Genomic DNA, 13,728 nt, shown 5'->3' with positions numbered 1-13,728 from the left:
GTTCATGCTCTGTCTCTCTCTGTCCCCCAAAAAATAAATAAACGTTGAAAAAAAAATTTTAAATGCCTTTACTGGTGCCACAACAACTGCTGCATCGAACTTGAATGCTGGGCAAATGTAAGTGAATATGACCTATAATTAACATGAAAAATATCTAGAAAATACTATATGCAACAAATGAATTAACATTAGATAATCATGTTCATATATAACTATATATGAAACCTAGATATCTATCTCCCCAAGAATGCACTGAATGTTTGTTTCGATAATGTAACTTATTTCACTCATCCGTCCATGGATTAAAACACACTCAAAAGTACTTTGTATTCCATGCTGATATCTGACTCGAAACACATACAGCTAGGATTTTAACATTTCCACTAACAAAAAACTATACTGTTAACTTACTAAGACTAATGACATTTCAACAGTAAAATCACTACTTTAGGGTTACTGTTCAGGCAGTGTATACTACTCACCTTGGGGTGCTATGTGAAGAGCATCTTTTAGTTTTCTTTCAGGAATAAATTTCCACTGGAAGACAGAGTGATCTGCTCCACCAATAGAAATAACCCACTGATAGTCATGTGACCACCTGATATTAGTTACATGAGCCGAATGGCCAATATATTTTTTAAACTTGGCTCCTAAAACAAAAAAATATGCCTTTAAATTGATAAACAAACGCCAACACACACACAAAAATACCACTTCAAACCACAATTTCTATACCTGAACAAATACATCCTCCTTCCAATATCTTAACTAGGATCAAAGAGTAAAAATATTAATTCAAAAGTTTATTGAATTAAATCAATGAGCCTACATGAAGGGATGTAAGTCTTTGCTCTACTGATTCACAATGGAATTTGGTAGGAACCCCAAGGGTTGTGAGGCATTTTCTTACTGCTCAAAGAAAAGCCTGCAGCCACAAAGGCATCAACTGATTCCACATCACAAAATTTGAATGTTATGACCTGAACCCTTTGGTTTTTAAGTGAAATTCAACTAGCCTACTCGACCCCCATCCCTCCTAGCCCTAGCAATCAGAGGATCCTTCTAAAACTTAAGCCATCAACAAAATACAACAACATACAGAAAGGAATATACAGCATGACCAAATGGGATGTATGCCAGGAATGCAATGTTGGTTCAACATTCAAAAATCAAAACCCCATATTAATAAAAATAAAATATGCCCAGTTGTCCCAAAAACTATCCTTTATAGTAATTCCTTAAACCTATATGTTTTCTAAAATGTTCTTCAACCTAAGCTTGTCTAATGTTTCTTCATGATTAGATTCAGATGATGTGTTTTTTTTTGGCATAAGTGATGTATCCTTTTGGATACATCATTTCAAGGGGCAAAGTTCTATCATTAGGGATAGGCTGTATCATTTGGTTAAGGTATTATACACCAGATTTCTCTAACTGTAAAGGAACTGTCTAACTTTGTGGTTAATTTTTATTTTTATTATTTTTAAGTTTATTTATTTTGAGAGAGCACATGCATGAGTAGTGGAAGGGGAGAGAGAAGGAGAGGCAGAATCCCAACCAGGTTCCATCCTGCCAGCGCAGAGCCTGACACAGGTCTCGAACTCATGAACTGAGAGATCATGACCTGAGCCAAGATCGCCAGACAGACACTTACTAAGCTGTGCAGAAGCCCCTGTAGGCGATTTTTTAAAAATAATGTGTGTGATTATAAGAACCGCTTTTGTGTTTCTAAGTTCAAAAAACATTCTCTACATCCTGCTTAAACCTAATATTTGGCAAAATATACACATCCCTATTAGAGTACATTGGATACAATAATGTTTGGCTTCATTTGACAATGTTTAAAAAAAATTTTTTTTTGAGAGAGTATGCACAAGTGTGCGTGTGTGAGACAGAGAGAGAGAGAGAGAGAGAGAATATGAATGAATGAATGAATGAATGAATGAATGAATATCCCAACCAGGCTCCAAGCTCAGTGGAAAGCTTGATGCAGGGCTAGATCCCACAACCATGAGTTCATGACCTGACCCGAAATCAAGAGTCGGAAGCTTAACCAACTGAGCTACCAGGTGCCCCAATGTTTTAAAATTTTTAAATTAAGTTACAGAAGGCCTGTATGTCAGGATGGCAAAGCTCCATCAATTAAAATCTGGAGATGGACTTTTACCTTGGCTATGAATTTAGGGATAGCATCTTAATGAAAGCATAAAAGATTTGACCAAGACTCATCTAAAATTACAATTTACTGCTGCTTAATAGCAATGCTGTTAAATTTTAGGAACCAATTTTTTTTATGTAGCTAAATACAAGTCAGTAACTTTCTAGATAGGTAACCTGCCACAGTTCACCCAGGAAAGTCCAATACGGTAAGATTTAGTCCCATCTCTCTCATATGAGAATGCATAATTTAATCATCGAGAGGACTTTGGCTATTACTTTCTTTGATGGGGTCCTTTAAGTACTCTTAGCCACCAGAGTCTTAAAAAAGTAAAGCCAGAAGGGTGTCTGGGTGGCTCAGTCATTAAGTGTTTGACTCTCGATCTCAGTTCACGTCATGATCTCATGGTTCATGAGATCAAGCCCTGTGTCAGGCTCTGTATTGACAGCATGGAGCCTGCTTGGGATTCTATCTTTCTTTCTCCCCCTCTCTCTTTGCCTCTTCTCTGCTCACTCTCTCTCAAAAAGAAAAAAATATATACTAAAAGAGAAAGTAAAGCCAGAGATTCCAGCAAACAAAATTCTGAGCTTTTTTTATTAAATTTTTTCTTAAACGTTTATTTTTGAGACAGAGAGAGACAAAGCATGAACGGGGGAGGGTCAGAGAGAGGGAGACACAGAATCTGAAACAGGCTCCAGGCTCTGAGCTGTCATCACAGAGCCCGACACGGGGCTCGAACTCACGGACCGCGAGATCATGACCTGAGCCGAAGTCAGCCGCTTAACCGGCTGAGCCACCCAGGCGCCCCCAAAATTCCGAGTTTTTAAGATGTACTAATATTGTCATATTTAGGCATATGAGGAAGTTATATGAGCATGTATTCTAATTAACTGCAATGGGCAATAGCCCCAAGAGAGTTGTAAATAACTCTCTAAGTTATAGATAACCCTCTGAGTCCCTTCCAAATTGTATTCTACAACTACTCAAAGATCAATCTCTCTGGAAGAAAGAACCATGGCAGCTTAACAAGTTATAGAATAAGTCTAAGGGAAGCTAGTTATTTATAATTAAATGGACAATATTAATAATTATTTAATAATCAGCACTGCTTATTTAACTATGAGAAACAGGTATCTTAAAAGTGAACCTCAATGTCCCACCTTTCACAAAGTGACTCTGACTCACTAAAACCAACAGTATCATCCTACATGTTTCCAGAATTCCCTGTGATTACCCTGTGTAATTACACTTACAACACTGAAATGTAATAATCTATTTACTTGCTAATTCCTCTAATAAACTATAAGCTCTCTGAGGACAGAGATAGCATCTTGTTTATTCTATATCCCCCTAGTGCCTGGAACACAAGAAATATTCATTAACTATTTGAAGAAAAAGAAAGAAAAACAAAGATCACATTTCCCTTTACTATGTACACTTGAGTTAGAATACTAGGTTATAGAAGAGGGAAGAATATTGAAGGAAATCAGAGGGCATGAACATGACTCCAACCCTTACAAAAGGGGACAAAACGTGATGTAAAGAATATTAGAAATTGAAATAAAAAGACTACAGCTTGCTAAAGAGTCTGCTTGACTACTTAATAGCACAGGAGCTTGAGCACATCACGTAACCTCTCTTGGACTCCATTTCCATTCTGATAGAAGTTAGATTATAAGCTCTCAAAGTTCCTTCACTATGAAAACCCTGGCCTAAGACAGGAAATGACAGAAGAATAGGTAAGGCCTAAATAGTATGTCATCAATTAGAATGTTTCAGAGAAAAGATTTATGGGAACAAGATAGAATGGTCATAGGAACTTCCTGATTTCAAGGAGAAGGGGAAGACAATTCTTGATGAGGCTAAAGCAATACACTGAAAAATTTTTTTGGTGATCCCATTTCTTTTCTAATTGTTTTAAAGTATATTTTAGTATAAAATCAATATGAGCTAATCCCTTCAATAAATTGTAGCAATATGACAAAAGATATTTTCCTATTTAACTATGTTTTAATGACCTTAACACTTTTTTTTATAAAATACGACACTATCTGATCCTAGTACAATATTATTTTAATACACAAAACAGAACTATTCATCAAAAAAAAGAGACAGATTTGACTACGTTGCAATTAAGAACTGGTCAACAAAAGGCACAATAATAGTAATTATTGTAATTGTTATAAAAGTAAGTAAAAAACTGGAAAAACACATTTGCAACCCATAAAAATTACAAATCATTTGTATTTAGAGTAGAAAATAACTTAATAAAAAAAACAACTCCATAGAAAAATAGGCAAAAGATATTAAGCCCATGTTTGACAGAAAAGGAAATGAAGAAAACCAAAAACAATGGGGAAATGATCCATCTCACTAGATAAATGAAAATTAAGACCACAGTGAGACACCATTTAAACTAATTAGACTTACACAAATTAAAAAGTGTAGCAATGCCGAGTGTTGAAAAGGATGTGGATCAACAGGGTTTTAAGAATGGTATAACCACTTTGGAAAACAATTTGGCATTTTCTTATAAATTCTCTATGACCCAGCAATTTCACTCCTAAGTATACATCTTTGAGAAACTTGCATATAATAGCAAAAACTGGAAATTATTCAAATGTCCACCACAGAAGAATAAACGCATGAAATGTATCTTTTTTTAATATATGAAATTTATTGTCAAATTGGTTTCCATACAACACCCAGTGCTCATCCCAAAAGATGCCCTCTTCAATGCCCATCACCTACCCTCCCCCCCTTCTTTTTTTTGAGAACAAACACAAGCAGGTAAGAGGGGGAGGGAGAGAGAATCTTAAGCAGGCTCTATGCTCAGTGTGGAGCCCAACACGGGGCTTGATTCCACAACCCTTGATCCCACAACAATCATGACCTGAGCCAAAATCAAGAGTCAGATGTTCTGTCCCCTCTCTCTGCCCCACCCCTACCTGCGCTCTCTCAAAAATAAACATTAAAAAAAAAGAATGTAAAACTTCATAACTAATCTAAAAGAGAATTTTTCTAGTAATACTAACTTTATGTAAGTATATAAATTCAATAAACGCAGAATCTTAAAATATTTCTACTAATTCATTAAAGATGCAGTAGTTATGTGGCACCTGGGTGGCTCAGTCAGTTGAGCATCAGATTCTTGATTTCAGCTCAAGTCATGATCCCAGGGTCATGGGATCCAGCCCCAAGTTGGGCTCAGCACTGAGCATGGAGCCTGTTTGGGATTCTCTCTCTCTCCCTCTGCCCCTCTCCCCAAATCACGCTCTTTGTCTTCCTCTAAAAATAATATATATATTTTTAAAAAGATGCAGCAGTTATATCCTATCTTCTGTTCCCCCAATTACTTACCCAGTCTCAAGCTAACTCACAAGTGCCTAGAAATAAAAACCTTTACCATAAAATTTCTAATAAAAATATCACAAAAAGAAAAATAAGGAAAACAATTTATATTCTTGAAGCAGTGACTGAATAAGACTAATTTTTCTAAGACTTCAGTAAAATATTCCCAAAATTCAGAATACTATACATTGTAAAAATGAAATAACTGTGCAACAGAAATATCCTTCCCTGTTACAAAAGATAAAAACTGTCAATAAATCCAATTCACTTGACTAAGAAAGCTCAGAAAATTATTTTTGTTTTTGCATAGGGTCAGTATACGAAACAGTGTGCAGAATCAATGTCTAAGATTAAGACCATCATGATTAATCTTACTGATTCCACACACCTTCTAACTAAGCAAGTTTCATCTTGAGTCATAATAAAACCTTTTTTTTTAATTTTTTTTTTAACGTTTATTTATTTTTGAGACAGAGACAGAGCATGAATGGGGGAGGGTCAGAGACAGAGGGAGACACAGAATCTGAAACAGGTTCCAGGCGCTGAGCGGTCAGCACAGAGTCCGACACGGGGCTCAAACTCATAGACCACGAGATCGTGACCTGAGCCGAAGTCGGACGCCTAACCGACTGGGCCACCCAGGCGCCCCCATAATAAAATCTTTTGTGCCACTGACTCTCATGTCCTGGCTACGTGGTGGGATCCAGAAACAGGATACTTTAATTACTAGAGATTTAGCTAGGCTTTATTAACACACTTAGCATTACTTATGGATGACGCAGTTTCAGCTAGGAAGTTGAAATCCTGCAAGTAGGAATCGACAACACCCCAGAGGTGGCACGATCTGGAATTTACCATTTTAGTGTAAAGGCACAACAGAAACGCTAGCATAGAATTCTAGGAAAATTGGGCCCTTAAGTTCAACATAAACTACCTATTTTTTTTCAAGTTTTTAATCGAATTCTAGTTAACATATATGGTAAAATTGGTTTCAGGTGTAGAATTTAGTGATTCATCACTTACATATAACACCTGTGCTCATCACAAGTGCCCTCCTTAATAGCCATCACTCATTTGGCCCACCCCCCCATTCCTACCTCCCTTCATCAAACCTGTTTCTTCTCCATAATTAAGAGTCTCTTATGGGTTCCTTCTCTATATTTTTTATCCTTCCCATATATTCATCTGTTTTATTTCTTAAATTCCACATACAAGTGAAATCATATAGTATTTGTCTTTCTCTGACTGACTTATGTAACTTAGCTTAATAAACTCTAGTTCCATCTACGTCATTGCAAATGGCAAGATTTCATTCTTTTTGATGACTGAGTAATATTCCACTGTATATATATATTCCCACATTTTCTGTATCCATTCAACCGTCAATGGACTTTTGGGCTCTTTCCATAGTTTGGCTATTGTTGATAATGCTATTATAAACATTGGGGTGCATATGCCCCTTTGAATCTGTATTTTTGATTCCTTTGGATAAATACCTAGTAGTGCAATTGCTGGGACATAGGGTAGTTCTGTTTTAACCTTTGAAGAACCTCCATATAGTTTTCCAGAGTGGCTACACCAGTTTGCATTCCCACATTTCTCACCAACCTCTGTTATTGCCTGAGTTGTTAATCTTAGCCATTCTGACAGGTGTGAGGTAGTAGCTCATTGTGCTTTGATTTGTATTTCCTTGATGATGACTGATGTTGACCATCTTTTCATGTGTCTGTTAGCCATCTGGATGTCTTCTTTGGAAAAATGTTCATGTCTTCTGCTTACTTCTTAACAGGATTATTTATTTTGGGGGTGTAGAGTTTCATAAGTTCTTCATAGATTTTGGATAGTAACACTTTATCCGATATGTTATTTGCAAATATCTTCTCCCATTCCTTTGCAAATGACATATCTGAACTACCTACTTAAACACAACTATTCAGCTGTTCACTTTTTACTGAACTGCATTTTAACATGTATCTAAAAGCATTTACCAATGACCAGGTAAAAATAATTACTACATTTGCTACAGATATTAATGCCCTAGCAATATACTCACTGCACCTAATCTAAAGCTCCATACTATATGAGAGAATTCTTTGAAAATTAAATCTCGGAAAAAAAACTCTGCTTTCCCTGAATAGTGAAAAACACTTTTTAAAAAAACATCTGGCTCAGTTGATAGATCACACGATTCTAGATCTTGGGGTCATGAATCTGAGCCCCATGATGAGACAAGTTCACTTAAAAAAACAAAACATGTATATCAACTACACTCAAATTAAAAGGGTTAAAAAAAAAGGCTTAAAATACTTATGATGAAAATTATTTTGTGTCCTGTTTTATTTTTGGTTTCCAGGAAACTAATTTCCTGATACTAATTGTCTATTCATATAATTATTTTAGTACTTATGGACTTGTTATAAGCTAACTCAAATATTTATTTGTCCCATGCTTTGTTCCACACAGTAATACACAGTATTTCACTTAATTATCCCCAAGTCTATGAACAGAATGTTTAATATCATCATTTAAGTAGAGATCCAAGAAAAAAAGGTGATACATAAAATGTGTAGAAAATAAACAATGATAAGACCTCTTATTTATCTTACCCTGTTTACACAAAGTATATAAATGCCAAAACAATATATGTTAAGGATTTAAACAAAAACACACCTGTACATGAAAACCAACCAAGAAACCAACAGGTTCCAAATTATGACCTGAGAGATTCTTGAGAAAAAGCCATGAGAAAAAATGTCTTCTAAAAGATACATGTTTAACAAGTTAAATGAGTAAAGATAATTAGAAATAAGAAAAGTGTGTCTATCATTGTATAGTCTGACTCTATCAAATAATTCTGGGAGTGGAGAGAAATTGATTCTTTAAAAAGAGGTAAAGTATTAGTAAATTCTTAATGTGAGTTCAAAAATAATCTTCTAATAAAAATTTCACGTCCAAAATAACGGTAACAAACAATTTTTAAATTAGCAAAATAAATGTAGCTAATTCTGTTCATTTTCATGCAACCCTTCACCAATTAGTATACATATTTAAAAAAATATAAACCCTTTCATCTCGACTAATTTTCTACAAGAACTTAAAAGTCTTTTACTTAAAACAATTTTTCTAATTAATTTATTTGTTTTGAGAGAGACAGACAGACAGTGTGAGTGAGGGAGAGAGAATCCCAAGCAGCTTCCTCACTGTCAGCGCAGAGCCTGACACAAAGCTCGAACTCACAGGACCATGAATCGTGACCTGAGACGAACTGAGAGTCATATGCTTAACTGACTAAGCCACCCAGGTGCTCCTAAAAGTCTTTTATAACAGACGAGCTACTTAATAGTATTTTGAAAGAAAAAAATACCTTTTCTTAAACAAGGATATCGGAATAATTTTATAATTCCATAGTCATCAGCTGTAACTAAAACTTGGCCAATATAATTTCCATCTACTGAATTTATATCATTGATATCTGAATATTTGGGCCAAATTCCATTTACTTCAAGGCCTGAAACACATGTCCATGAAGCCCAATGAACACCTTTTATTTCTTCTTTGTTTGTCACTTCTTTTCCTCCTAAAAATAAATAATAGTCTTAATTTAAGAAGTTATTTCATTTTATTTTTTCTCAAGCATAAATTATACTGATAACATGGTAAACTCCAAAATTTCTTCGCACTACAGTTAAAGGAGAGTAGCATGAATAGGTAGGTGAATACGGTAAGGAGAGAAGAAAACTAAACGAAAGGAAATTATTTAAAAAGCCACTACCCAAATTAGAGACACACAGATTTGATTCTGATGTAGCTTAGCAGGTTCGCTCAAGTGGAGAATAAACATTAATCCTACTAAAATCATGCCAGATTAGTCACAACACTGTAAGTCAGAAGAACAAGTAAAAGCTGTAAGAAAGTGGCAAATCAGCTTTTAAATGAGAAACCTAAGAATATACGTGGTTGAGAGAAAAAAAGAAAACTGAAGGACCATGAAGGAAGGATGGCCAGGGAGTAATACATTTATATTAGGGATCAGGACGTTAGGATTTGGTCCTAATTACACACACACTGGTAATAAAAAAAACTTTTAGGGAGAGGCATTAATTTAATTATGCAGCTAGTTTTATTAAATAAGTTGTTGGGAAATAGTGACTAATTCATTAAGCATCCAACTAACTGAGGTACTGAGAGATAACATTTTGATGGTTGCTCTCTTTTACAAATCTTTGGTGGAAACTCTCTCAAATTTAGGGTTTTAGCTATAGAATGGATATTTACAAAATTTATTTGAGGTAACCACAAAAAAAACCCAAACAATTTATGGTCAGGCATTGTTAGCAATTATATTTAATTAGTTCCACCCATAAAAATGGCACTTTGACTTTCTAACACAGAGTAGGACTTTACCAAATACTCCTCACATAGCACGGAATTCAACATCAAGTAGGTTTTAGATCCTCCAAGCAAAGAAGTTTTAATGAAGAACCAAAAAGATTTCAATAGGGCAGCCTGATGGAAAAGATCATAATGCCTGAAACATGAGCTCAGATCTTCTTTAATTTCCTGTAATCAAATGTATTTTATACTCTATTTCTCATCAAATTCTAAAATATTTTACAGGTACTAAAAATCCATAAATAATAATATTAATTTATTAGAAACTTTTACCTGGCATCCTATAAAAAAGTCTTTTACCATTTCCATCATTTGTCTGTAAATATCTACTATCTGAGGACCAGTCAAGATGAGTGATGAAACTAAGCGACCCAACACATTCCCCAAACTTTTTATAACGTTGCGCAACGCCATAGATATCAACTGAGCTGTCATTGCATCCAACAGCAAGGTAAGTTCCATCTGGGGAATATTTTAACTCATGAATTGCCTCCTTCCTGTCTTTAATATGTACAACTTCGGTCATATCTCTGTAAAGAAAAAATGAGACCACATGAAAACAAGTCATTTGAGAATCAGTTCAGTTTTCAAATGTGTCTAAAATGACTATGAGGCTTATCAAGTATTTATAAATTATAAAACAAATATAAATGATACAAATATTAATTCAGGAATAATTACTTTGTTGAACAGAAATATAAGAGGACCAAATATGCTGGAAGTAGAAGAAAATGCTGAATTTTAGTTTTTTAATTACTTTAAGGTAGTTTAAAGATTCATACTAAATTTTCATACAATAAAGGAAATAAAATCACAGATTTTTATGATGAAGTTCCTTGGAAATACTGAGTTTATGAAAAATGCTTAATTACAAACACTGATTTTCAAATAAATTTTTATAATCAGACAAATGTGCAAAATTACATTCAAGAAATAAGGAAAAGAGGAATTGATTTGTATTCAGTAAGACACTTGAATGTATATCTTTATATAGGCACCGCTAATTATTTTTATTTTAACCTCTTCGAGCTTTTTTAATACAGTACAAATTCTTCCCAATTAATGACCATTTCAACCAGTAAAGTTAAACAATTTTTTCAATGATACCTTATAACTGAGTTTTAGTTTGGGACACACTGTATTGCAGATGCCTCTGAGACATCCAAGTGATTTTAAATAAACAACTGGAAATACACAGCTGGAGTTCAGAGGAGAGATGAGAGTGAGAACTTGGAACGTATTTGGAACCATCAGGCTACGGCTGGAAACTGAAACTGGAGGCAGGATAAGACTATCTAAGGGAGAAAACACAGTAAGAAGAACAACAAGCCTAGGCATGAACTTTGATGTCCTCCAATACCTACTGGTAGGCAGAAGATAATGAGCCTATAAAGAAAATGGAAGCAGGAGAAGTAGGCTGAAAAGTGAAAGAGAATTAACATTCAAGGTCTGGGAAGAGGATGTTTTGAAAAGGAGGGGGTGGTTAAGGGGGCCAAATACTGCTGAGTATCAACCTAGATGAAGACTGATGTTTCCTGGCCTTAGAGACAGGGTAGTGTTAGCAAAAGCTTTTTTCTTTTTTTTCTTTTTTAAAGTTTATTTTATTTATTTTGTGAGAAAGAGAAAAGAGAATGTGCCAGCATGAGCAGGGGAGAGACAGAAAGAGAGAAAGAGAAAGAGAGAAAGAGAGAAAGAGAGAGAGAGAGAGAGAGAGAATCCCAAGCAGGCTCTGTGCTGTCAGTGCAGAGCCAGACCGGGGACTCGATCCCACAAACCATGAGATGGTGACCTGAGCCGAAATCAAGAGTTGTACACTTAACCGACTGAACTACCCAGGCAACCCCTATCCTAATCCTTATAAGGTTGACATAATGTGGTAGAGACATGGTCAGAAAGAGACAAATGGCTAGCCACTGGCAGAATCTAAAATGACAATGTTTTTACAACCAAAGCCTACTCCATACCCTGCAAGAAACTTTATTCTATCCCCCAGGAAATTTGTTAACTGTGCTTATCAAGCTCTTCCTCTAAAGTCTTCCTAACTATTCATGAGAATGAATGAGTGCCTCTGAGGAGTCTGCTGTGCATCACACCATGCAGCCCACCATAAGTCAAAGTTTTACATGTATATATCTTCTAATTTTAAAAATATTTGCACTTTTTTCATTTAATTCCACGATATTAATGTTTATTTTAATATAAAATTGGTAACAGTTTTTATCACAAGGAAGAGATGCTCTAGAAGTTATGTAACTTTGTGCTGGCACATCACCTTGTACCTCAATTTAAGAATCAGTGTGGGGGTGCCTGCACGGCTCAGTTGGTTGAGCATTCGACTCTTGATTTCAGCTCAGGTCATGATCCCAGGGTCATGGGATCAAACCTTGCATGGGGATCCATGCTGGGCATAGAGCCTGCTTAAGATTCTCTCTCTTCCCCTCTGCCCCTCTCCCCTATTCGCCCACGCACTCTTGTGCACATGCTCTCATGCAGGTGTTCGTTCTCTAATAAAAAAAATTTTTTTTAAATAAAAAAGGATCAGTGTATTAGGGGGAACCTTGGATGGCTCAGTTGGTTAAACGCATCCAACTCTCGATCTCAGCTCAGGTTTTGATCTCAGGGTCGTGAGTTCAAGCCCCACATTGGGCTCCATGCTGGGCCTGGAGCCTACTGAAAAAAAAAATAGTAATAATAACCAGTGCGTTAGATTCAAATCTATTCAATATTCCTCCAGTCATAATATGAGGGTACGTTAGTACAGCTACACTTAATGAATTTTGCTTTATGGTATAGAGAATATATACCACAAACCAAGAAGAAACAGTGACCAGGTGAATTTAGGATTAAGAATATTGAGTTACAACAATAGCCAAAGTATGGAAAGAGCTCAAATGTCCATCAATGGATGAATGGATAAAGATGATGTGGTATATATATACAATGGAGTATTACTCAGCAATCAAAAAGAATGAAATCTTGCCATTTGCAACTACGTGGATGGGACTAGAAGGTATTATGCTAAGCGAAATTAGAAAAAGACATATGACTTCACTCATATGAAGACTTTTAAGATACAAAACAGATGAACATAAGGGAAGCAAAATAATAAAAAACAAAAATAATATAAAAACAGGGAGGGGGACAAAACATAAGACACTCTTAGAGAACAAAATGAGAGTTGCTGGAGGGGTTGTGGGGGGGGAATGGGCTAAATGGGTAAGGGGCTTAAGGAATCTACTTCTGAAATCACTGTTGCACCATGTGCTAACTAACTTGGATGTAAATTATAAAAATAAATAAATTATAGAAAGTAAAAAAAAAAAGAAGAAGAATATTGAGTTAAAGTTTTGTGGTTAAACTACAAAGGCATGCAGCAGTCATAATCACCACTCCAGTGATCCTGTCAGCAATGTTGGACTCAGTTGCTTAAACATTGACTTATTAGAAATAAGAACTTATTCACCCAGTTACTTGCAAATAATTGAAAGGTGAAATAAATGTACAATTAACAAAAATAATCACTATTTTTAATGCATACAAGCTAAACAAGAGGAACTCTTAGACATTTTCCAAGCATCTCAAATTCTTGGTTGCAAAACAATGTAAATGTACTTAATGCCATTGAATTTTGAAATATGGTTAAGATGGTAAATTTTATATTACACATATTTTATCACAATTTAAAAGGCAGTACAAGAGAAAAATCTTACCATATCTCATTGTAAAAATCTGTCCCAGAAAAGAGTCAGTGTCTAGAGAAACGGAGAAGTACAAAAAAAAAAAAAAAAAAAAAAAAAAAAGAAAGAAAAAGAAAAAAGAAACAGAAG

The 13,728-nt window shown here is 35.2% G+C and overlaps 1 protein-coding gene across 4 annotated transcripts in view; it reads right to left on the bottom strand.

Annotated features, from left to right (window-relative positions):
* EML5 (EMAP like 5) overlaps window positions 1-13,728 on the bottom strand; it is a 180,163-nt gene that overhangs the window by 103,009 nt on the left and 63,426 nt on the right. For all 4 annotated transcript variants that reach the window (XM_047080248.1, XM_047080247.1, XM_047080249.1 and 1 more), the window contains exons 9-11: window positions 10,175-10,431; window positions 8,874-9,086; window positions 483-650 (exon numbers count right to left, since the gene is read on the bottom strand). In XM_047080248.1, the coding sequence (XP_046936204.1) occupies window positions 483-650; window positions 8,874-9,086; window positions 10,175-10,431 (638 nt within the window). The remainder of the gene's footprint in view (window positions 1-482; window positions 651-8,873; window positions 9,087-10,174; window positions 10,432-13,728) is intronic.

Source organism: Lynx rufus, unplaced genomic scaffold (genome assembly GCF_022079265.1).
Source record: "Lynx rufus isolate CCGP_SWC_20201006 ecotype Redwood Valley unplaced genomic scaffold, mLynRuf1.p SCAF_17, whole genome shotgun sequence".
Taxonomy (NCBI): Eukaryota; Metazoa; Chordata; class Mammalia; order Carnivora; family Felidae; genus Lynx; species Lynx rufus.
This window is presented reverse-complemented; position numbering and strand designations above follow the sequence as displayed.